The following is a 25410-nucleotide window of genomic DNA, read 5'->3' as shown; positions in this document are numbered from 1 at the left end:
CTCCTAGTAAGAAATCTTTTTCTTGAAGTTGCTGGTCTGCCTGAGGCCCGAATTTCATCCAGGTTTTAAGCAGAGTATGTATCAGTGATTCCCATCTTTAGGTTTATAAGACCCCAGGGTCCCTCTGGTAATCTTTAAGACTTCTTATACTTTCCAAACAAAATGGATTTTAACTCATTCCTTAAGATATATTTACATACGTATATGTATAAATACAGAACACATTTTAAAATGGATGTATATGCTCCAAGGACTTCAACAATGATGACCAGTTGGGTGTTAAAACTCTGAAAAGGCAGGGAATCACTGACCTGGATTATCCCTGGAAGCCAGGAAGGAAAATAAAATAGTTCAGATTCTACAACTTTGCCTTTGTCCAAATAACACACTCAATGTTGGCCACTGGCTACGAGAGGGGTCTACAGAAGTCCATGCTTTGTTGCTAACCACTACTCTCAACTGCTTTTATCAACTCCCAAGATAAATTTGACCCTCTGGTCTAAGAACAAAAGGACAAAGTATTTGTTCACCAATAAGGAATCTCCCTAGTCATCTTATTTGCACATCAGTGTTTTCCCCCAATACCACAAATCTTTATTATCTCTACCTCTATAAATTTTACATTTTGAACTATATTTTAAAGTATAAATATACAGAAATAATTACTACAGAGGTTGATAACATAACCTACTATTTTCTTACAAACACACAACTGTGACTGATAAGTCAATGATATACTACTTTAAGGACCTCTCTTTGACAAGGGTTATTTGTAGCCAAAAAGTTGTATTTCATGAAAACTACTACATGATTCAGATGTTAAAAAAATAATTAGTAATCCTAACTGACCTAAGGCCTAATTAGTCAAAATTAATGAAACCTTAATGTAGTTTAGAACACTAAGCATCCTAGGCAGTTTTAAATATTAGACATTTTGCAGAGTCACCACTGAAAGAAGCCAATGGACCCGTAAACCTACTTTATCTCTAAATCTTTCTTCACAAAAATGTTTTACTCAAGTCCTCAGAAGTCTCTTGCAATGAGTTAAACTATCAGAAAGTGATGACGTTTAGGTATCTTAAGTATTTATATCACTTATAAAGTGTTGCTCATGACCCTGAAAAGAAAGCTAAAACTTGATTTCACAGTTCCCTCTCCCATTCTTTTGCCCAATTTTTATAGAGATGGCAACTTTTGATATCATTATAATTTGTTTCACATAGTCACTATGCAGAAAATGAAACACCATCACCAAACTGGAATACTGCTAAATAAACGTTTCAAACGGCTACAGACTTCAGAATATTCCTGCCACTTTGTGCTACCCACCTTCCACTGCAAGGTTAGTGAACTTTTGCTCCTGTGTGCCAGCTTAGGCGGGAAAGGACACTCGGGTGCGCAGCTGTGGGTGGTGAAGCTAACCGGCTCAGAGCAGGATCCCTTTACGGAATTGTACATAGCATATACCCTGAAAACAGACAGACAAGTAACAGTCAGTGGCAGAGGCCCATCACAGAAGACCGGGGTTTTTATCTCAGCTTTGCCCCAGGACTTTCCACAGAGAACAGAATTTCTTATGTAGTACACACCATGACCCTTATTCCTCTTTACTGGTCTTGTCCTGACCTAACTATGGTCAGCATTTTCAGGGGAAAATCATCCCAGCAGGCGATGTGGCTCAGTGCATTCTCTCCTCCCACTAACTGTCAGAGCCACCCAGCCCCATTTAAGACAGGCAGGGTCTACTGACTGGAAAAGAATATGCTCCATAAGGAAATATACTTATTCCCCAAAATGGCCTCCAAGTATATATTCGAAAATCCATCAAGCCACTCTCTGGTTGACTTTGTCTGGAAAAAGGCTAAAAGTACAGATAATGGTTGGGCCGAAGGAGACAAGAAGCAGTGATGAGAGTCCACAAACTGAGAGAGAGAAAGGTAGAAGTACAAACAACAAAGTAGATATCATCTTTGAACTGTTGATAATACTGCAGGTATTTAGGTAGAAATAAGGACATTTCACACACAGAAACAGGCTTGCTACTGCCAAATGCATCTCTCTTCTAATTCATTAAAAACATGGTTCAGGTACAGTTTATCCATGTGAACATCTAACTCTTACACCTGGAGCCAAGATTAAGGATGTGCATTCTGCACATTAAAATGCCTGGCTCGATACTCAACATATGGACCTGATTTCTCCAGAGAAGCTGTGAAAAAAGAAGCATATAACACACTATTATAAAACTACACTCCTTTCAAATAGCACAAAATAGGATTATGCTGATTTTTACCATCTTCTTTTCTACTTTATTTTTTAAATATTGGGCATTAAAAAAAAACTTGAAAACATACTCTTTTAAAAAGACAACAAAGGAATCTTTGCTGCCTAAAAAAGATGCATGGATTAAGCTATTCGGAATTTTTAAGTACATCAAGTCCTTAATTCTCAACAACTCTTTATGAGCTGCCATTAAAGACAGAAGAACACTCAGACTAGAGAGGTGAAGTAAATTTCCCAAAGCTACACAGCTAGAAAGTTGGATCAACTGTACTCAGTCATGGAGATCTAACTGCTATACTATATTCCCTACTGTCCTATTCATCCTGCGATCCACTTCCCCTCACTCTACCCAATGAATAAATAACAGCTACAGATAACATTATGGAAAACGGGACCTAACTGAGGAGAAAGGATTTTAAAAATCATACACCTGAAGTCCACCACAAAAAATTTATAGAGGCCATGCAAGTCAAAAGTCCTAACAGACATGCCTACCTTCCGTTCTAAAAGGTAAAATACATATTTACTGGATATTTGACTTGTTTGCCTTAGGGGAGGACACCATGATATTTGATCCAAACAAAAGATACCTTTCATCAGGATGCTCTTCACCCAACCTGATGACAGAAATGCTCCTTTTTGCATTCACTGTAAGTAGGAACATGGTAACAGAAAATGAAACAGGAGAGTTGGCAAGATCATTTCCGTGTATCAGGACAGGTTCACTGGGAGTTAAGTTACTTAAAAATGAATCACAGAATGTTCCAGACATGGGCAGGGTTCCAGCCTGAACTTTAACAGATCAGTTGAATTCTCCAACTGATGGCTTATTGACTGTATTTTGCCCAAAATACGTGTGGGGGGAGGGAAGGAATATAGTGTTTTAAAATATTACCGCCACCTATGAATTAAAGGACATAGGCAACGATCACCAAAAAAGAGACATGCACTCCTAATGAGAGACCATGCCACTAACTATAAAATCCCTGCCAGAAAAACTGAACCTGTATCTGATTAAGCCTCTTCACTGCTTTATAGGAAACATGGAGAGAACATTATCAAGCAATACTACAGGATACAATCAGGCTAATTCACAGTGTGGAAAAGTCTACAGGACAAAAAAAAAATTTATTCCAACAAATAAATTGCAAGAAGAGAAAAAAGGGATGGAGGGAAAACCTATAGCTTAAAAGAAATTTAAGAGCTATAAGCCAAACACAATACTCAAACCACATCTGAATTCCAATTACAACAAACTGAAGAAATAAAACCTTCATTTTTAGGACAGTTGAGGAAATGGGAACAGTGTCTGGATTTTAAAGACATGAAGGAATTTCCCATTTTTGTTTATTTTGGATGGGCATGGGGTGTGTGATGATGGTAAGGTGGTTCACAGGTGAAATAATATGATGTCTGGACTTTACTTCCAAATAACTGTTGGGGAAGGGCGTAGGAGAAGGCACCAAGGAAATAAAAAGTTGGGTGGTGGGTATACGAGAGTTCATTACACTACTGTCCACTTTTGACTATAACTGAAATCTTCAGAAACACAAAGTTAAAAATTAAGCCAATGCTGAAAAAAATGGAGATCTCTCGTTTAAAAAAATGAACCTCTGCCTTCTCTTAAAAACCAGAAGTTCTAGCAACACTGAGCTGCAGACCTGAATGACGGGAATTAAATGAAATTGAGAGCAGCTCCCCCTTTAGATGGGCAGGTGCTGTCCAGTTCAGAGTCCCCACCACTCCCTACTGCTCCCCGGAATTGAGATTGCTTTTTCGCTGCCTTTTACCCAATCCTCTTTCCCCCCTTCCCTTCCCAGGAGGTATCTCATGTTGCAGTCACTAGGCATTTGCTTATGAATTCAGACTATACTCAGACAGACCAAGTCCTAAATATCCACAAAAACAGTCAGCACCAAAAATCCATTGGGTAACAGGGCAGAGGAAAGGAGGTAGGGAAAGAGCCTGCCAAGGACTAGCAGACCGCAGTTAGTTATCTGGGGAGAGCTGGACTCAGTCAAGTTCATTCTTTCTTTTCAATGAGATTCTTGGAGTCACAAATCCATACTTATCGGGCTAGAGAAACAAGAGAGAAGGAGGCTCCTGACAGCCAGGTTGGGAGGATGACAGTAGGAATGAAGGAATCTGATAGCACAAGTAAAAATCTGGGGTACTTGAGGATGGACAGTTGTATGGGTCGGCAGGAGTTAGTGCCCTTGTCTTTAAACTCAGAGAACGTTATAGTCTGTCTAAATGAGGAGTCAATGCTCTGCACTTGTAAAAAGTCTGTCTGCAAAGGAAACAAGATCTATTTTACGTGGCAATATAAATGTGCCGCACTCAGTACCTAAAACTTGACATGATATCTAAGTACCTCATGATTACATCTGTCAATTCAAATTGTTCAGTAAATAGACGGCAACTAATAACTGTAATAACTACCTGCTCCGCTTTTACCAGTAATTTTCACAAAAAAGAAAAGTCTCTGTAAATGACATTACATTTTGAAGAATGTTGCAATCATGTTTCTCACATGATGGTGATGTGTTTTCTCTAAATACCACGATGTGACAGGAAGATCTGTGGAGTAGGACGAGTGTCCTAAGTTAAATATATCAGCAAACAATTCAGTTCTTTTAGCATTTATACCAGCAAAGAGGAATACACTTTTCTAAGGATATAACTAATCTTGTGTTGGGTTTGCACATTTGTTTCAGTTTAAGTACCAACTAAATGTGTATGGAACAGGTGCTCCAAGAATTTCAGAAATTTGCCTCCCCTTTCCTCCAGCACGTCTGTAACATACCAGGAGCTGCAATTTCTAGTCAATAACACCTATTTCGTGAATGGACCTAGAGTCTGTCATGCAGAGTGAAATAAGTCAGAAAGAGAAAAACAAATACCGTATGCTAACACATACATATGGAACCAAAAAAAAAATGGTTCTGAGGAACCTAGGTGCAGGACAGGAATAAAGACGCAGACGTAGAGAATGGACTTGAGGACACGGGGCGGGGGAAGGGTAAGCTGGGAGGAAGTGAGAGAGTGGCATGGACACATATAAACTACGAAATATAAAATAGATAGCTAGTGGGAAGCAGCTGCATAGCACAGGGAGATCAGCGCAGTGCTTTGTGACCACCTAGAGGGGTGGGATAGGGAGGGTGGGAGGGAGACGCAAGAGGGAGAGGATATGGGGATATAAGTGTACGTATAGCTTATTCACTTTGTTACAAAGCAGAAACTAACACACCATTGTAAAGCAATTATACTCCAATAAAGATGTTAAAAAAATAATATAACACCTATTTCATAACTCCACACTGAGCTGGTCAACCACATATTTTTGGAATTGTTTCATCACATAATTTTTCTGGAAAATGTTATTACATGATATCATCTCTTGGCAACCTCTCTGCCAAATTGTTTATGACAATGACTGGAAAACGGCTTCAAATTCTGCATTGAAATTGCTATCCATTCCAACACTCAAATTCCTGATTATCCTATCATTGATAAAAATATAAATTCTTGACTCCCACAGTAAAATGATTGTTTCAATGTGACTATTAATTATAAAACTACCAATTAAAAGAGGAATATGCAGGCTTCCCTGGTGGTGCAGTGGTTGAGGGTCCGCCTGCCCATGCAGGGGGCGTGGGTTCATGCTCTGGTCCAGGAGGATCCCACGTGCCCCGGAGCAGCTGGGCCCATGAGCCATGGCCGCTGGGCCTGCGCGTCCGGAGCCTGTGCTCCGCGGCAGGAGAGGCCGCAGCAGTGAGAGGCCCGCGTACAGCAAAAAAAAAAAAGAGGAATATGCTTTTCTTTGTATGTGTATAAATAAATGAATATATAAATGTTTGTGATTGTAAAGTTACATACTTATGCCTAAGTATTATAAAACAGAATGTTATTTATTTGTATGTATGTATGTGTTGGATTTTTCTCATTCCTCTCTCTTCCTCAACACACACACACACACACACACACACACACACACAGAGGAGATTCTGCATTGGTGGCGTCATTCCATAACAAAATACCCTATATGGAAACACTGAATAAATACACTTTGACAATTACAAATTGAGTCCTTTTAAACATTCAACCAACATTAAACCAAAAAAAGCAATCTGTGTAAGAACTGGGAAACTAATATAAAAATGATGACTTTAATAAAAATAACCCAGGACCCAACACCTAAATTTTTTAAATCAGCAAAATAGAGGAATTATTGATGAATTACTTTCCTCAATCACTAGGAGAAAAAAAAAAGTGGTCGGAGAGATGTGGAACAATGACACGAAAATACATAACAAAAAGTGAGGAAAATAATCTTTACAACCTGAAATGTCTCAGGATACAATTTTCAATGTGGAATTTGGACTAAAGGGCATAGCAAGCACCAATCTGAACAGCTACAGACACATAACCTATAGCACCATCTCAAGGACGCCACTGGTCTCTTAATAAATTATTCCCAATAACAGTGAGGTGATGGCAAGTAGAATTCAAGAACTATTCTTGCCTAGGAACTGATGCCAAGCACTATACAGTTCAATGACAGAACTCCATGACTGAGAGGCTGCTACTTTAAAAAATGGTTGTGTATCTGACTGGTGAACTCTGACAATACTCACTAACATGAGGGAGGAAAAAACCGAAAATGAGAAAAAGAATTCCATAAAGATATCAAGCAAGCAATGTGAAGGGGATGAAATCAGAATAGCAAAACCAAAAGCAACAAGAAAGGAGCCCTAGGTGAGATGTCAGTACCTGAGCTGAGAAAGAAACCTTTCACTCTACGGAAGAGTGATTTGAACAGAGACTTCTGCAGGCCTTTGTCAAAATGTGCACTATTTACAACTAGAAGGAGAATACAGCCTGCTTGACACTGCTAAAAGAAACATCTGTTTTCATCACTGGCTCTCCAGACTTCCTATAAGGCGACACTTTCTAAATTGGTAATGTACAAATAAATGAAAACGGTAATAAATATAATTGTTCATTTTGCAGCTGTACAGTAATGGAATTCGTTTGGAGCTTCTGTTGTGGAAAAGTTAGGAAATATTTCCATGTAGCTTTTCGAGGCCTTATAGGTGGCTATTAAACTTAAAATTATATTGGAGGCTACTGTGTTGATAAAAGCTTACATTCCTGGAACTAAGATTTTGACAATGTTAACTGCATCAGAAAAAGAAATTTTTGCTCTGCTTTTTTCAGCTCCAATTATATCTTTATCTCAATAAAATAATGAGTGGTATGGTCAAACTTCATCATGAAGTCCTTTTTATTATTAGTGTGGAAAATCTGCAACCACTTTGGAAAAACAAAACAAACAAAACAACATTTATAGGCGTTACAGATTTATAATAGATGTGCACATATATTTCATTTGCTCTCACACCATCTTTCTGAGGCTGGTATTGTTATTATCCTCATTTTATGAATGAGAAAACAAGGACATTGAAGCTTACGTGGCTTGCCTAATCAGATATCCTCAGTAGTGCCTGAGTCATTAATTCCAAATTCCAAGGTCTGCCTACTATGTCATCAAGGTGCCTCCCAAAGCAATTCAAGGCAGAAGAGACTGACTCTACATAGGGGCTGGAAGGGTTAAGAGTATTCTCTAGCTTGAAAAATGAAAGGCTGTATAGGGAAAGGGAATGAATGATCTATATGGACTGTGGAAGAGCCAGAGCAAAGTAACTACAATTGGGACTGTATGTAGACATTTTTCTTAGGAAAGAATTTTTTAAAAATACTAAAAGCGATGTGTTCTGGAAGATGGCGCAATAGAAGGACATATGCTCACTCCGTCTTGAGAGAGCACCGGAATCACAAGTAACTGCTGAACAATCACTGACAGGAAGACACTGGAACTCACCAAAAAAGATACCCCACATCCAAAGACAAAGGAGAAGTCGCAATGAGATGGTAGGAGGGGTGCAATCACAATAAAGTCATAACCGCTGGGTGGGTGACTCACAAACTGGAGAACAATTATACCACAGGAGTCCACCCACTAGAGTGAAGGTTCTGAGCCCCATGTCAGGCTTCCCAAGCTGGGGGTCTGGCAATGGGAGGAGGAATTCCCAGAGAATCAGACTTTGAAGGCTATAGGGATTTCATTACAGGACTTCAACAGGACTGGGGGAAAGAGAGACTCCACTCTTAGACGGCACATGCAAAGGAGTGTGTGCATCAGGGCCCAGGGGAAAGGAGTAGTGACCCCACAGGAGACTGAACAAGACTTACCTGCTAGTGTTGGAGGGTATCCTGCAGAGGCAGGGGGTGGCTCTGGCTCACCGTGGGGACAAGGACACTGGCAGCAGAAGTTCTGGGAAGTACTCCTTGGCTTAAGCCCTCCCAGAGTCCACCATTAGCCCCACCAAAGGGCCTGAAGACTCCAGTGCTGGGTCGCCTCAGGCCAAACAACCAACAGGGAGGGAACTTGGCCCCACCCAACAGCAGGCAAGTGGATTAAAGTTTCACTGAGCTCTGCCCACCAGAGCAAAACCCAGCTCTACCCACCACCAGTCCCTCCCAGCAGGAAGCTTGCACAAGCCTCTTAGATAGCCTCATCCACCAGAGGGCAGACAGCAGAAGCAAGAAGAACTACAATCCTGCAGCCTGTGGAACAAAAACCACATTGAAAGACAGACAAAATGAAAAGGTAGGGGACTATGTACCAGATGAAGGAACAAGATAAAACCCAGAAAAACAACTAAATGAAGTGGAGATAGGCAACCTTCCAGAAAAAAGAATTCAGAATAATGATAGTGAAGATGATCCAGGACCTCGGAAAAAGAATGGAGGCAAAGATCAAGAAGATGTCAGAAATGTTTAACAAAGACCTAGAAGAATTAAAGAACAAACAAACAGAGATGAACAATACAATAACTGAAATGAAAAATACACTAGAAGGAATGAATAGCAGAATAACTGAGGCAGAAGAACAGATAAGTGACCTGGAAGACAGAATGGTGGAATTCACTGCTGTGGAACAGAATAAAGAAAAAAGAATGAAAAGAAATGAAGACAGCCTAAGAGACCTCTGGGACCACATTAAACACACCAACATTCACGTCTATGATGTGTCCCAGAAGGAGAAAAGAGAAAGGACCTGAGAAAATATTTGAAGAGATTATAGTCAAAAACATCCCTAACATGGGAAAGAAAATAGCCACCCAAGTCCAGGAAGCGCAGAGAGTCCCACACAGGATAAACCCATGGAGAAACATGCCGAGACACAAAGTAATCAAACTGACAAAAATTAAAGACAAAGAAAAATTATTAAAAGCAACAAGGGAAAAATGACAAATAACATACAAGGGAACTCTCATAAGGTTAACAGCTGATTTCTCAGCAGAAACTCTACAAGCCAGAAGGGAGTAGCATGACATATTTAAAGTGATGAAAGGGAAGAACCTACAACCAAGATTACTCTACCCAGAAAGGATCTCATTCAGATTCAACGGAGAAATCAAAAGCTTTACAGACAAGCAAAAGCTAAGAGAATTCAGCACCACCAGACCAGCTCTACAGCAAATGCTAAAGGAACTTCTCTAAGTGGGAAACACAAGAGAAGAAAAGGACCTACAAAAACAAACCCAAAACAATTAAGAAAATGGTAATAGGAACATACATATCAATAATTACCTTAAACGTGAATAGATTAAATGTTCCAACCAAAAATAAGACCCATAGATGTGCTGTCTACAAGAGACCCACTTCAGACCTGGGGACACATACAGACTGAAAGTGAGGGGACGGAAAAAGATATTCCATGCAAATGGAAATCAAAAGAAAGTGGGAGTAGCAATACTCATATCAGATAAAATAGACTTTAAAATAAAGAATGTTACAAGAGACAAGGACACGACATAATGATCAAGGGATCAATCCAAGAAGAAGATACAACAATTATAAATACACACACACCCAACATAGGAGTACCTCAATACATAAGGCAACTGCTAACAGCTACAAAAGAGGAAATCGACAGTAACACAGTAACAGTGGGGGAATTTAACACCTCACTTATACCAATGGACAGATCATCAAGACAGAAAATTAATAAGGAAACTCAAGCTTTAAATGACACAAAAGACCAGGATAGATTTAATTGATATTTATAGGACATTCCATCCGAAAACAACAAAACACACTTTCTTTTCAAGTGCACACAAAACATTCTCCAGGATAGATCACATCTTGGGTCACAAATGAAGTCTCAGTAAATTTAAGAAAACTGAAATCATATCAAGCATCTTTTCTGACCACAATGCTGCGAGATTAGAAATAAATTACAGGGGAAAAAAACGTAAAAAACACAAACACATGGAGGCTAAACAATATGTTACTAAATAACCAAGAAATCACTGAAGAAATCAAAGAGGAAATAAAAATACTTAGAGACAAATGACAATGAAAACATGATGATCTAAAACCTATGGGATGCAGCAAAAGCAGTTCTAAGAGGGAAGTTTATAGCAATACAATCCTACCTCAAGAAACAAGAAAAATCTCAAATAAACAATCTAACGTTACACCTAAAGGAACTAGAGAAAGAAGAACAAACAAAACCCAAAGTTAGCAGAGGGAAAGAAATCATAAAGATCAGAGAAGAAATAAATGAAAAAGAAACAAAGAAAACAATAACAAAGATCAATAAAACTAAAAGCTGGTTCTTTGAGAAGATAAACAAAATTGATAAACCTTTAGCTGGACTCATCAAGAAAAAGAGGGAGAGGACTCAAATCAATAAAATTAGAAATGAAAGAGGAGAAGTTACATCAGACACCACAGAAATACAAAGCATCCTGAGAGACTACTACAAGCAACTCTATGCCAATAAAATGGACAACCTGGAAGAAATGGACAAATTCTTAGAAAGGTATAACCTTCAAAGACTGAACCAGGAAGAAACAGAAAATATGAACAGAACAATCACAAGTAATGAAATTGAAACTGTGATTAAAAATCTTCCAACAAACAAAAGTCCAGGACCAGATGGCTTCACAGGTGAACGCTATCAAACATTTAGAGAAGAGCTAACACCCATCCTTCTCGAACTCTTCCAAAAACTCGCAGAGAAAGGAGCACTCCCAAACTCATTCTACAAGGCCACCATCACCCTGATACCAAAACCAGACAAAGATACTACAAAAAAAGAAAATTACAGACCAATATCACTGATGAATATAGATGCAAAAGTCCTCAACAAAATACTAGCAAACAGAATCCAACAACACATTAAAAGGATCATACACCATGATCAAGTGGGATTTATCGCAGGGACGCAAGGAATCTTCAATATATGCAAATCAATGTGATACACCATATTAACAAATTGAAGAATAAAAACCATATGATCATCTCAATAGATGAAGAAAAACCTTCTGACAAAAGTCAACACCAATTTATGATAAAAACTCTCCAGAGGGCTTCCCTGGTGGCGCAGTGGCTGGGAGTCCGCCTGCTGATTCAGGGGACGCGGGTTCGTGCCCTGGTCCGGGAGGATCCTACATGCCGTGGAGCGGCTGGGCCCGTGGGCCGTGGCTGCTGGGCCTGCGCGTCCGGGGCCTGTGCTCCGCGGCGGGAGGGGCCGCAGCGGTGAGAGGCCCGCGTACCGCAGGAAAAAAAAAACTCTACAGAAAGTGGTCATAGAGGGAACCTACCTCAACATAATAAAGGGTGTATATGACAAACCCACAGCAAACATCATTCTCAATGGTGAAAAACTGAAAGCATTTCCTCTAAGATCAGGAACAAGACAAGGATGGCCACTCTTGCCACTATTATTCTACATAGTTCTGGAAGTTTTAGCCGTGGCAATCAGAGAAGAAAAAGGAATAAAAGGAATCCAAATTGAAAAAGAAGAAGTAAAACTGTCACTGTTTGCAGATGACATGATACTATACATAGAAAATCCTAACGATGCCACCAGAAAACTACTAGAGCTAATCAATAAATCTGGTAAAGTAGCAGGATACAAAATTAATGCACAGCAATCTCTTGCATCCCTATACACTAACAATGAAAGATCAGAAAGAAATTAAGGAAACAATCCCATTCACCACTGCAACAAAAAGAATAAAATACCTAGGAATAAACCTACTTAAGGGGGTAAAAGAGCTGTACTAAGAAAATGATACGACACTGGTGAAAGAAATCAAAGATGACACGAACAGATGGAGAGATATATCATGTTCGTGGATTGGAAGAATGAATATTGTGAAAATGACTATACTACACAAAGCAATCTACAGATTCAATGCAATCCCTATCAAATTACCAATGGCATATTTTATAGAACTAGAACAAAAAAACCTTAAAATTTGTATGGAGACACAAAAGACCCCAAATAGCCAAAGCAATCCTGAGGGAAAAAAAGGGAGGTGTAGGAATCAGACTCCCTGACTTCAGACTATGCTACAAAGCTACAGTAATCAAGACAATATGGTACTGGCACAAAAACAGAAATACAGATCAACAGAAGAGGATGGAAAGCCCAGAGATAAACCCACACAGCTATGGTCAACTAATCTATGACAAAGGAGGTAAGGATATACAATGGAGAAAAGACAGTCTCTTCAATAAACGGTGCTGGGAAAACTGGACAGCTTCATGTAAAAGAATGAAATTAGAACACTCCCTAATACCATATACAAAAATAAACCCAAAATGGATTAAAGACCTAAATGTAAGACCGGACACTATAAAACTCTTAGAAGTAAACATAGGAAGAACACTCTTTGACATAAATCACAGCAAGATCTTTTTTGACTCACCCCCTAGAGTAACGGAAATAAAAACATAAATAAACAAATGGGACGTAATGAAACTTAAAAGCTTTTGCACAGCAAAGGAAACTAAAGGAAACTCAGAATGGGAGAAAATATTTGCAAACAAATCAACGGACAAAGGATTAATCTCCAAAATACATACACAGCTCATGCAGCTCAATATAAAAAAAAAACCAACCCAATCAAGAAATAGGCAGAAGACCTAAATAGACATTTCTCCAAAGAAGACATACAGTTGGCCAAGAGGGACATGAAACCTGCTCAACATCACTAATCATTAGAGAAATGCAAATCAAAACTACAATGAGGTATTACCTCACACCGGTTAGAATGGGTATCATCAGAAACTCTACAAACAACAAGTGCTGGAGAGGGTGTGCAGAAAAGGGAACCCTCTTGCACTGTTGGTGGGAATGTAAATTGATACAGTCACTATGGAGAACAGTATGGAGATTCCTTAAAAAACTAAAAATAGAATTACCGTATGACCTAGCAATCCCACTACTGGGTATATACGCTGAGAAAACCATAATTCAAAAAGATATACATACAACAATGTTCATTGCAGCACTATTTACAAGAGCCAGACATGGAAGCAACCTAAATATCCATCAATAGATGACTAGATAAAGAAGGTGTGGCACATATGTACAATTGAATATTACTCAGCCATAAAAAGGAACGAAATTGAGTTATTTGTAGTCAGGTGGATGGACCTAGAATCTGTCATACACAGTGTCAAGTCAGAAAGAGAAAAACAAATACCATTGGCTAATACATATATATGACATTTAAAAAAGTGGTACTGATAAACCTAGTGGTAGGGCAGTAATAAAGACGCAGACGTGGAGAACGGAGTTGAGGGTACAGGGGTGAAGGGGAAGCTTGGATGAAGTGAGAGAGTAGCACTGACATATATACACTACCAAATGTAAAATGGATGGCTAGTGGGAAGCAGCTGCATAGCACAGGGAGATCAGCTTGGTGCTTTGTGATGACCTAGAGGGGTGGGATAGGGAGGGTGGGGGGAGGGAGGCTCAAGAGGGAGGGGATATGGGGATATATGTATATATATAGCTGATTTACTTTGTTGTACAGTAGAAACTAACACAACATTGTAAAGCATTTATACTCCAATAAAGATGTGGAAAAAACAAAAAGACACATGCACCCCGATGTTCACTGCAGCACTATTTATGATAGCCAGGTCATGGAAGCAACCTAAATGCCCATCAACAGACGAATGGATAAAGAAGATGTGGTGCATATATACAATGGAATATTACTCAGTCATAAAAAGGAACGAAATTGGGTCATTTGTAGAGACGGGGATGGACCTAGAGACTGTCATACAGACTGAAGTAAGTCAGAAAGAGAAAAACAAATATATAAATTCATATATATGGAATCTAGAAAAATGGTACAAATGAACAGGTGTGCAAGGTGTGCAAGCCAGAAATAGACACAGATGTAGAGAACAAACGTATGGACACCAAGGGGGGAAAGCGGCGGGGGTGGTGGTGGTGGTGGTATGAATTGTGAGATTGTGATTGACATGTATACGCTGATGTGTATAAAACAGATAACTAATGAGAACCTGCTGTATAAAAAAGTAAAGAGATCAGGATCAAAGAGATGGAGAATTTTCCATCTCTTTGGCCAGCAGAGCACTAGACCAAATAACAGCTGGTGGTGCCCTAGGCTCTTTATGTGTGGTGTCACACAAGTGTCAAATATGTCACAAGGGTGGGATCCCCGATGTGTTAGGAGGAAGTCTTGGATCCAAGGCCTCTAGATGGTAACTACCTCATGCTCCTATGTCTTTTAGGGAATCCATTAATTATTCCTTTTATCTGCCCAGAAGTTTAAGGTGTTCATAAGATACATAAAAAGAATTAATGAGCAAGTATTCTCAAGTTTACCCTTTGTAAGAGGCGTTGAAAAGATACAAAGGGCAACACAACAGATAGGACAGTAAATAAAGGGCAGACTGTGACATTTAAAATTTTTTTACAAGTTATTGTCAACTCATGGATGAGCAGAAAATTAATAAAGTAAACCTTTAGTAAAGCAGTGACAATGAACATTAAAAGAGAAAAAAGGAAACACATGTTAACAATGTCTAATGGAGAACATTTACAGGACTACCTATATGGTGTTACATTTTCTGGTTTGTTGTTAAATCGACCATTTCAAAGAATGGTTAAACTATTATCTCAGCTTCACAAGTTATACAAATCTTTTTGTTTGTACAGACGGTGTGAAAAGTTCAGTAAGTTTGGGCTAAAGCTAATTCACTCAAAATCCAGAAGTTTTGATTCAAATAGGAAAAGATGGTTGCAATAGAGTTCATCTAAACAAAACAATAGCTAAGCAGATATACTTTATGACTGAATGTAAAAACCTTGCTCTTTTATGTGTTGCTTTAAACATAGTTTTAAACACTTGTGCAGCTAATAAGATATTATAATCTAAACACACCCCTACTTTCCTTACTTTTGTTACCGAGAAAATTGTGGCATGGATTCTCTGTGATTGACCAAAGTTAAAACAGTCAATTGATGGGCAGAACCAGACTAGACCTCAAGCTGCCTAATAATTAACATACGCTCTTCCTGCTAGGCTACCCTGCCTCTACTCCACCACAGAGGGAACGTGTGGTGTGAATTAACCTTTGGAAAGTGTAATAAAGGGTGTGTGCTTGATGGTTGCAATTTTATTACATAATCTTGATATACACATATATAATTGAAGAAAGGAGAACTTGTTGTTGTTCACCCTATTAGATAAAATGAGAATTTCTGATCAAATTAAAAATTAAATAAAATGAAAGTTTAAATTAAAATGAAAATTTAAACGATATTATGGATCACATTCAGATTTAAAAATCTGCCTGTTTGCAGATGGATGTACGGATGTATCTTTGAGTAATCAGATGAGCTCTGTAAACATTTAGATGATACTTTCGTCCTCGCACGTCTGTGGTTGGCCGGGTCTCTCCCTGAGATCAGCTAGCCCTGCCTTCCAGAGCAGTCATGGTAGAGAGTTCAGACTCGGTAGCAAACTATGTGAGTTATTTTGGAAAACTGCATTAGCTCTTGCTAGAGATAATTTTGATATCTGCATTACTTACTTCAAAACGTATTGCCTTTTAGGTCCAAACTTGAAACATGGGAAGGACTTTATTTAGTCATATTGGCTGAACATATAGTTTACATGGAAGGTCTATAAAAACTGATATACCCATGGTAAAAAATGATTGCTTTATAGAAAAAAATATTATATATTAAACCACGCATTCCAACGGATCTTAGGAGACTACGTAAAATAAAAATTACTTCGCAAAAATAATGTTTAAATTCTGTTCAGGGTATCATCTACTTTTCTATTACCAGAAGCACATCTGTGGACTCCCAATCTCTATGCTCTCAAGCGTAGGACATCAAGGAATGGCCGATGAGCAAAGGTACTGACACTTTTAGTTAGGCAAGTGCTGTTAACCACACACTTTTAAAAGGAGCCTATTATTTATTTCAGCAATCTGAATTCCCCAATACTCACCTCACATGATAATCGGTTGCTGGCCTAAGATCTTTCAGGTTACATTCTAATTCTTCTCCGCTGCAAAGAAAAATCATTTCTTAGTCAATGATACCAGTTTCAAAAATAAAACAGGTTTTGGATTTGGGTCTCATAGTCAGGTACCAATAGCGATTCAAGAACTATTATTTCTACTTCCACCTTAAGTCAGAAATAAAACTCTCCTGCTTGGTATTATCATTTTTCTGGACTAGCAAATGAGATTCCTTGAAATGGTGTCATTCTGGATCTGGAAAATGGCAAGGCTAACTTATGAATAAAATTCCAAAATATCTTACCACTTCTTCAAAATGACTACATAAAAATAAGTAAATAAGGAAGCAAGCTGAACAGAAAGATACCTAGATAAACGTAAGTGTAAATAACAGCACCAGCTGTCAACTGAAGGTGGCTCCCAGACTTGTCCTGGCAAGAACCCCAATAGCTTCAACTTCTCAACTCTCTTCAAGGAACCTCAATCTACTTCCCTCACATATCAATACTAATGAACAGCTCTCTTACAGATGCATGCCAATAAATAGCTCTCTTACACAAAATAAAACCATTTATTTGACCAGAAGCTGCAGAAGAACCTTGACTTAATCATGAGGAAACCACCAACATTCCAGAAAATACGTAATGTTCCCATTAAAAAAATTTTTAAAGGTGAGAGGGGTGTGTGTGGGCATAACTGTATTCTTCACAAATGTCAGTATCTACCCAGCCACAAAAAAGAATGAAATTCTGCCATGTGTAACAACACGGATGGACCTGGAGGGTATTGTGCTTAGTGAAATAAGTCAGACAAAGACAAACACTGTATGCTGTCACTTATATGTGGTATCTGAAAAATAAAACAGACAAATGAATATAACAGAACAGAAACAGTCTCACAGATCTAGAGAACAAACTAGTGGGTACCAGTGGGGAGAGCGAACTGGGGAGGGGCAAGATATGGGTAGGGGATTGAGAAGTACATACTACTATGTATAAAGTAAATAAGCTATAAGGATGTAATGCACAGCACAGGGAATACAGCCAATATTTTATAATAACTTTATTTATATTTTTTAATTAATTAATTAATTTTTGACAGCGTTGGGTCTTCGTTGCTGCACGCGGGCTTCCTCTAGTTGCAGCGAGTGGGGGCTACTCTTCTTTGCGGTGCGTGGGTTGTCACTGCGGTGGCTTCTCTCGTTGAGGAGCATGGGCTCTAGGCGCGCGGGCTTCAGTAGCTGTAGCACGCGGGCTCAGTAGTTGTGGATATGCGGGCTCTAGAGCGCAGGCTCAGCGGCCATGGCACACGGGCTTAGCTGCTCCGCGGCATGTGGGATCTTCCCGGACCGGGGTTCAAACCCGTGTCCCCTGCATTGGCAGGTGGATTCTTAACTAGTGCGCCACCAGGGAAAGCCTATAATAACTTTAAATGGAGCATAATCTATAAAAATTTTGAATCACTATGTAGCATACCTGAAACTAATACTGTATGTCAACTATATTTCAAATAAATAAATAAGATTTAAAAGAAAAGCACTGGATAATTCCCAAACGATTTAATCACAGTGAGGCCACCAAACACTGTTGCTTCCCAGTGTGCTGGAAGAGGAAGTACATAGAACTACCTTGAAGAAAGCCTCCCACAAATGTTAAATCTGCATCTGATCAAGCTCCAGAACTAACTATCCATTTATAAGAAATATGGGGGAGGAAGATTAAGTTAAAGGATACCACAAATTCAGATTGGTAACAAAAGTGATTCACTTTTTGCAACTGATCAAGAATTTTTAAAAAGATGGGAGATACACCTGAAAACTATAACGTATGCCAACTATATGTCAATAAAAATTTTTTTAATTAAAATTTAAAATATAAAGTAGCTATTCCATTTCCAAAAAAACAAACAAAAAAAAAAACAGATGAAAGGGAGACTATTCTAGATTTAAATAGATTTATGAGACCTAACAATCCCAGGCAATGAGTAAACTTCATTTGGAGTCCCAGAAGAAGAAATCAATATTAAAACACATTTTTGAGACAATTGGGAAAATCTGAATATGACCAAGGTATGAAATGATGTCAGGTATTATTGTCAGTTTTCCTAGATATTAATGACATTGCAGTTATGTAAAAAAAATCTTATGTCGATCCATATTGAACTATGTAGGAGTAACTGATGTGTTATCTGTGAGTTGCTACCAAATGCTACAATAACAACAACAACAATAATAGTAATAAAGGGGATATGATGCAAATGTGGCAAAATCTTAGTAATTGTTAAATCTGAGTGATGGTTATCTGGGGGTTCATTGTAGTATTTTCTCTATGTTTCTCTATGCTTGCAATTTAGCCATAATTTTTAAAAAATTTTAAACTTATTGCCCTGCTAGTGATATTTAACACTTTTGTTTTTGAAAAAGTATGTATACATGTCAGTTTTCATTATTAAAGCAGAAGACTGGGGAAAAAAAGTCAGTGTCATAAAGGACAATGAAATACTGTGGAAGTGTTCCAGATTAAAGAAGGCTACAGAGACATGACAACTAACTGCTGTATCTGACCCTAGAATGGATCTTGTCCTACAAGGGGAAGAAAAATGCTACCGCAGACATTATTTCATCAACTGACGAAACTGGAATGTGGATGATAGATTGGATAAAAGTATGGTATTGATGTAAAGTCATGAAGTAATGGCATTGTAGCTATTTAAAAAAATATCTTAGGAAACACACTTCAGTATTTAGCAGTAAAGGACCATGATGTATAAAACTAATAGGAAAAAATACAGATTAAGAGGAGAGAAAAGGCAAGAGAGAAAATCAAATAGTAAAGCAAATAGGGTAAAAAGTTAATAATATGTGAATCTGGGTAAAGCATAGGCACATATTCCTTGATCTCTTTATTTTTGCAACATTTATAAGTTTGAAATTATTCAAATAAAAATACTTTTTTAAAGTTGCAAACTGGAGGCCAATGTCCACACCCTGCACGTGCAGTTCTGTTGTTTGACTTGCAGTTTATCTTTGAAGTTTTTTGAATTTGCTGAATTAGTTTAACATTAGGAAGGTTTACATAATAATTCAGATTTTTAGCATTTCCTTTAAAAAAAATTCCAAGGAATCAGCAAATCTAGGCCTACATTCCCTTATGCAACAGCTGCTCCTTTATCGATGAAGACAGGAGTGTTCCCGTTCACCGTTCACCTCATTCCCAAGCTTCGTACTTTCTCACTTATGTTACCTGCCTGCCTCACTGGGCACTTGGGACTCTAGCTCCTGCCACCAATGACCATCATGCATTGACAGAATCTAACTGTTTCTTGGTGGGCTGGGGGAAATGGTGCTCTATATTTTGCTAAGGTCACTACCAATTCTGACTTTTCAAAATAGAACCCAATTGTTGTGAGCCAGAGCAAGGGGTTAGGACTACATTCTAAGTACAGTGAAAAAGCACTGCAGTGTTCTCACAGGGGGGTGGCTTGGCCTGACTTCTGTTTTTGCAGCGTGGAGGCTGGATGGGAGGAGAGCAAGAGTGGATGCTGGAGGAGCCTGAGGAGACTCTTGTAGGAGTCCAGGAAGAGAGGACAGAGCCCTACGTGGCGGCAACAGGAGAGAGTGACTAATGGGCTTCCCTCTGTCTGTCTCTCTTTCCCCCTTTTCTTTGTCCAGAAAAAGACAAGTCCGTGGAGCAAGTTAAGAATTAGAAATGGGGCAAGGGAGATGCGAGGTCTGCAGCAGGGAAACAGAAGAGAAAAGCAGCTTCTCTGGCAGAGGAAGAGGTGGGCTTTGTGTGACCATGTTACACTGGGTTTGGGCAGTAGTTCCCAGGGCCAGTCACAGAGAGGTCAAACAAGTAGTTAGAACAAGACGGCCTCTGATTTCCTACTCTGCAAATCTGAGCAGTGCCAGCAACTACAAAAGAGAAAAGATTTGACCCTAAAAATTTTTTATCACATCTAGAACACAGCTATAAATCATTTAAATGGTTAATATCTGGGAGTCCATAAAGTGGAAGGGGAGAATTCGGTGTGCTAAACTTTTGACAATTTAAGATAGCCTCCGAATGAAAAGCTTTACTGCAGACTGGAAAACTACTGTAGAGGATAAGAAGGAGGGTGAAATGGAAACCACATCGTAGAATTTTGAAAAACAAGACTAGCACAAGGTCTGGGCCTCAAAAGAGGTGATCATAGAAGTGCATGATATATGTAAAAACTAAGAGGCATGCTCACTTCTTGCTCTGACAACATTAATGGAAAATTTTCTTTAGTACTACACTGGCAAGCTAACATAACCAAGTGACATATTTGACCAACACCAAATAGCTGTATAAAAGTCATTTCTGATTAGCAATTACTCTGGACAAAGTTAACTCTTGACATTACAATTATCACTAATTCTTAAAAAGAACTATTTAAAGGAAAATTTGCAAAGCCATTAAATTTTTCCCTTGTTTTTTATTCTCCTTAGTAACAGCAATTTCACGGTTTGGCAGCTGAGAAAAACACATGGAAATATATGCTACCTGTAAATTATCTTGTATTTTCCATCTCGTCCTTTGTCTGACAGAGCAACCTCGTAGCTGTAGGGGAAGGAAAGACCACTGTGGGGTCCACACGAAAGTCCAACAGGGGGAGCCCAGGATAACACAACCGTTCTTGCCTGAATATTAGAAACCTGAGGAAGAAAAACATGAATCAGACACTACACTTCTCCACAGAACATTTTGTGATTATTAGTAGTAGCATTAAAATGGCTCAGATTTAACTCAAGAAAAATGAATTTATTTTAATTACCAAAAAGAACCCACCCATCCTATATGGCATTCTTTTGTCAAAGTCCTGATGTCCAAACTATAGCTCCTAAAACATCTGTCCTTATTATGCAAACTTATGTCCAAGTCTGATGCAATTCACACTTGGTCCTCCAGAAAGTAAAAATAATGTCACGTTTGAGAATTTTTCTAAAGGTAAAAAGTTGAACATGATATTTCAATAATCTCCATGATGGCCATCATATTATGTGGAAGGAACCCACATCCACAGGTACTTTCCAGCGGCCTCCAAGCTTTGCTTGATGTCAAACTCTCCTGCAAAGCCGAGACCTTTCAAACCACGCTCCCCGAAGTCCTGCAGGTTCCTAGGAAAACCCAGCACGGGGGTGGGGGGTGGAAACAGAACCACGGCCCAGGCTGACAGACGGCAGAAATATGTGTGGAGATGTTTCACCTCTCTAGGCTCTGCTTTTATCTTTTGCTTTAGCCTCTGCTCAAGGCTTCATTTGAACAAAGGAGTCTGGGACTCTCAACGCCCCAACTTTTCCCTCTTATTTAGGGCTTCTCTGAAGCACGTTCTTACGCTATCTCCCAGGCATCCTCATCAGGACTGAGCCCCAGCTGCCCGCAGCTGTAACCTGCTCATTAACAGACCCTGCACTGGCTTCTCCTCTGCAATCTCATGTCTCTACTCTAACCGTGCTTCCTGGGGCACCTCCCCACTTACACCATTTGCCTTCCAATCTTTGTTTCAGAGTCTGTTTCTGGAGAAACCTAATCTAATGCACAGTCTAATTCTTTAAAATAAATCTGTCAATGCATTTTAATGTTCTAATTTTCTAAAGTTTATTTTGTTGCTCTCTAGATATTGGTCTGGATAACATTAAAACAAAATGAGAGTTAAAACATACATTAAAGCTTAACGTTCATACAAGACTTTATAGCTGTAGATTAGAGTAGGCTGTGGATGGAGATGTCTAAACTACTAAGTCTCTATCTTTTTTTCTTCTGTTTTTGTCACTATCTGATCTAAATAAAGGGTATTAAAATATAAGATAATTTAAAAGCATGAATAATAAATATGGAAATGAATACTGAGTTTCCCTTTTCAGTCTATCACGCATTCCATTTTGAGCAGAGATCCCTCCATATCATCTCTGTTCCAAATAGATACAGCATTATTATATATTTAACCAATTATTTAGTCAAACTCCTACTCATCCTTCAAGACCCTAGGCTGGCCTCACTACCCCCAAGTAGCCTTCCCTGAAATATCCTATCATCTCTCTGTTCCACAGCACCTTGCTGCTATCTCTACTCATTGCTAATCATGTTAATAGCATTTGCCTACCTTCCCCACTGGACCGTGGGACTCCCTAAGGAGAAGGCCTAAGTCATATTCAACTGTGAGTAGTGGCTGCTTAGTAAATGTTGAATGAAAAATAAAAATCAAAGGGAATAAGACAGTCTGAGTTTCTGATACAGGTAACACAGTGGATGGCAGACCAGCATTAAACATCTTTAAAAAAAAACCTGGAGAGACACTGTTACAGAATTGAACTCTACCCTTCTTGCTATGGCTCCAGACTAGCAGCAACTCTTCTGCCTACTCCTCCTGTGACGGCTGTGACCCGCCCTTCAGCATGCCGTCCCCTCTCATGCCCCTGAGACTTAGCTCTGGACTTTCCCACTTTCCTGCCTTTAACAAACTTCCTTTAGACCCAGTTCAAATGTTGCCTTTGCTTATTCATTTAATCATCATAGCTTAACTTGTGAGGGGCTGTGGACACAAAGATGATTAAGATATGACCTCTGCCTGATGAAGAGATGCGTGAGGGGCCTCACGGCAGATACACTGAGCACAGAGGGGCCCATGGCAGCTTGAGGCCAATTCAGGAAAAGTTTCTGTACGGTGCTGCCTGACTCCCTGCTCAGGATCAGCAACTGTTTTCTTTGTGCTCCAACCACATTGAGCGGGCACCTATATTTGACACTCATTTCATTATACTCTGCTTTACCTGGTTATCTGTGTGTTGTTCCCCTGATTAGATTTTAAGGCAGCGTTTCTACCACATACACCATTGTATCTGCTGAATTCCTTCACACACCATTAATGAGTAATCTTGAGATACTGGATATTATATTTGATTTTTAACTTAAAACAAGATATTTTGCTATGAAGCGTTCAGTTTATAATTTAAAAAGATGCTGATTAGGTACAGAGGAACATTCAACTGAGGTGATAAGTGGCCCAATTCCAAGAGCACAGTGTGTAGTAACACTGATTCCATGAATGGTGGTGTGAAATTAACACCACTTCTCAAAATAGCTCAGTCAAATGCTAGCACTTTAGATACTGAACAGGTATCCATAAATTCACAACCTTTTAAACTCTACTTTTTTCATCAGCTATTAAGAATTTACTCCTAAGAGTTCTTGTCACAAGAAGAAAAGTTTTTCTTTTTTCCTTTCTTTATATTGCATCTATATGAGATGACGGATGTTAGCTGCACCTGTCGTGATAATCATTTTATGATATACGTAAATCAAACCAAAAAAAAAAAAGAATTTACTGTCTTTCCTTTAGGACTTGGTTAAATTATTACTTAACTCAACAGTGATGTACAACACCTGAAGCATCAACTAAAATAACGCTCACCTTTCTCCGAGGTTCCCTGAGCAAGCCTTAGGAAGGCCAACTGTCATGTGAACACAGCCCTCTGTGCAAGTGCATCCTTCCCATCAGCCAGCCTATCAGAAGTGCACCTGGAGAACTCAGCATCATTTTCAAAGGACGGCGACTTCTGGGAATTCTTTCCTGGATCTGAGCAGCCTGCCTCCTAGACTACTACCAGAGTTGAGAGACCCGTTCCCTCCTGTGCTCCCCCCTCCCTCCCTCTCACTGACTCCTGGGCCTCAGGTTTCCTTTCTTCAGGCATTGGAATCCTGAGAGAAAGAGTGCTTTGTCTCTGTTAGAACTTGGAACTCACTCCCACTCCAAGGCTGATGCCAGGAAATTACACCGTGCCTTTCAAGAGAGTGTCATGTAAAGGGGAATCCTCAGCAGTAGATGCCTTTACTCCAAGCATCCAGGGAGGTGATAACTTTAATGAGAGATTCAGAACTCTGGGAACTAGACTGGGTTCAAGCCTACTGCAGAGCGACAGCATTCGTACACAAGCTTCACCTTCGTTCATTCAGTCTCTCTCTCTCTCTCTGGTGAAACTTTCTCACCAGCGGTGACCACTGAACTGAAATGGGGCATGGCTAACCTGATCATCACAATGACTGTCATGGCTGTGATCCAAAAAAGGAAGTTTAGAAGCCATAAAACTAACTGACTTGCTGATGCTTAACGATTCTACCATAAACAGAAATCAATCTCCTTTGTAATGGTGATAAAAGTGGTGATTTTTAGTTACAAAGTTATTGGACAAGATCCAACGTGACATTTGTTTCAGCACTAGTGATATAAGAGTCTGCTGTGAAGGTTACTAGTGTTAAGTCTGCATAGAAATTAAACTGCTTTGAAGTATCTTTGAAGGACTCATAAAACCATCTACTTCTAAACGATTACACACTGATTAGAAGTCATTTTTGTCTATGTATTGATTAAATATAGATTTGAACTTGAGAACAGCTGCTAGTTAAAAGCATATACATATGCATACACATATTCGCAAATGATAAGACTGCATTATCTTGTACCTATTTCGTATGTAATCCTTAGATCTCTTTCTCCTTTCCCCTTTCTCTCCTGTTCATCCCAGTATATTAATGCTATTCTGTGAAATTTTACTTTCTTAGTTTTCAAACTATCTTATATGCAAATGATATTCATTATTTGGATCAAAAACACCATTTACTCTCATAAAGTTACTAAATTGTTACTCTCGTGTTCAAAAATATTTCTATGTAAGTTAGTAGCTTCTAAATTTGGTCTGTCTTTGGATTTAACTATGTGGGA

General features: G+C 39.0%; 1 protein-coding gene across 1 annotated transcript in view; it reads right to left on the bottom strand.

Moving 5' to 3' along the window:
• FNDC3B (fibronectin type III domain containing 3B) overlaps window positions 1-25410 on the bottom strand; it is a 290599-nt gene that overhangs the window by 80826 nt on the left and 184363 nt on the right. Inside the window, exons 7-9 of the mRNA XM_065876048.1 lie at window positions 21195-21346; window positions 16656-16715; window positions 1330-1468 (exon numbers count right to left, since the gene is read on the bottom strand). Of these exons, the coding sequence (XP_065732120.1) occupies window positions 1330-1468; window positions 16656-16715; window positions 21195-21346 (351 nt within the window). The remainder of the gene's footprint in view (window positions 1-1329; window positions 1469-16655; window positions 16716-21194; window positions 21347-25410) is intronic.

This window comes from Phocoena phocoena, chromosome 4 (genome assembly GCF_963924675.1).
Source record: "Phocoena phocoena chromosome 4, mPhoPho1.1, whole genome shotgun sequence".
NCBI lineage: Eukaryota > Metazoa > Chordata > Mammalia > Artiodactyla > Phocoenidae > Phocoena > Phocoena phocoena.
The sequence above is the reverse complement of the archived record's forward strand: the minus strand, read 5'-3'. Positions and strand labels throughout refer to the sequence as shown.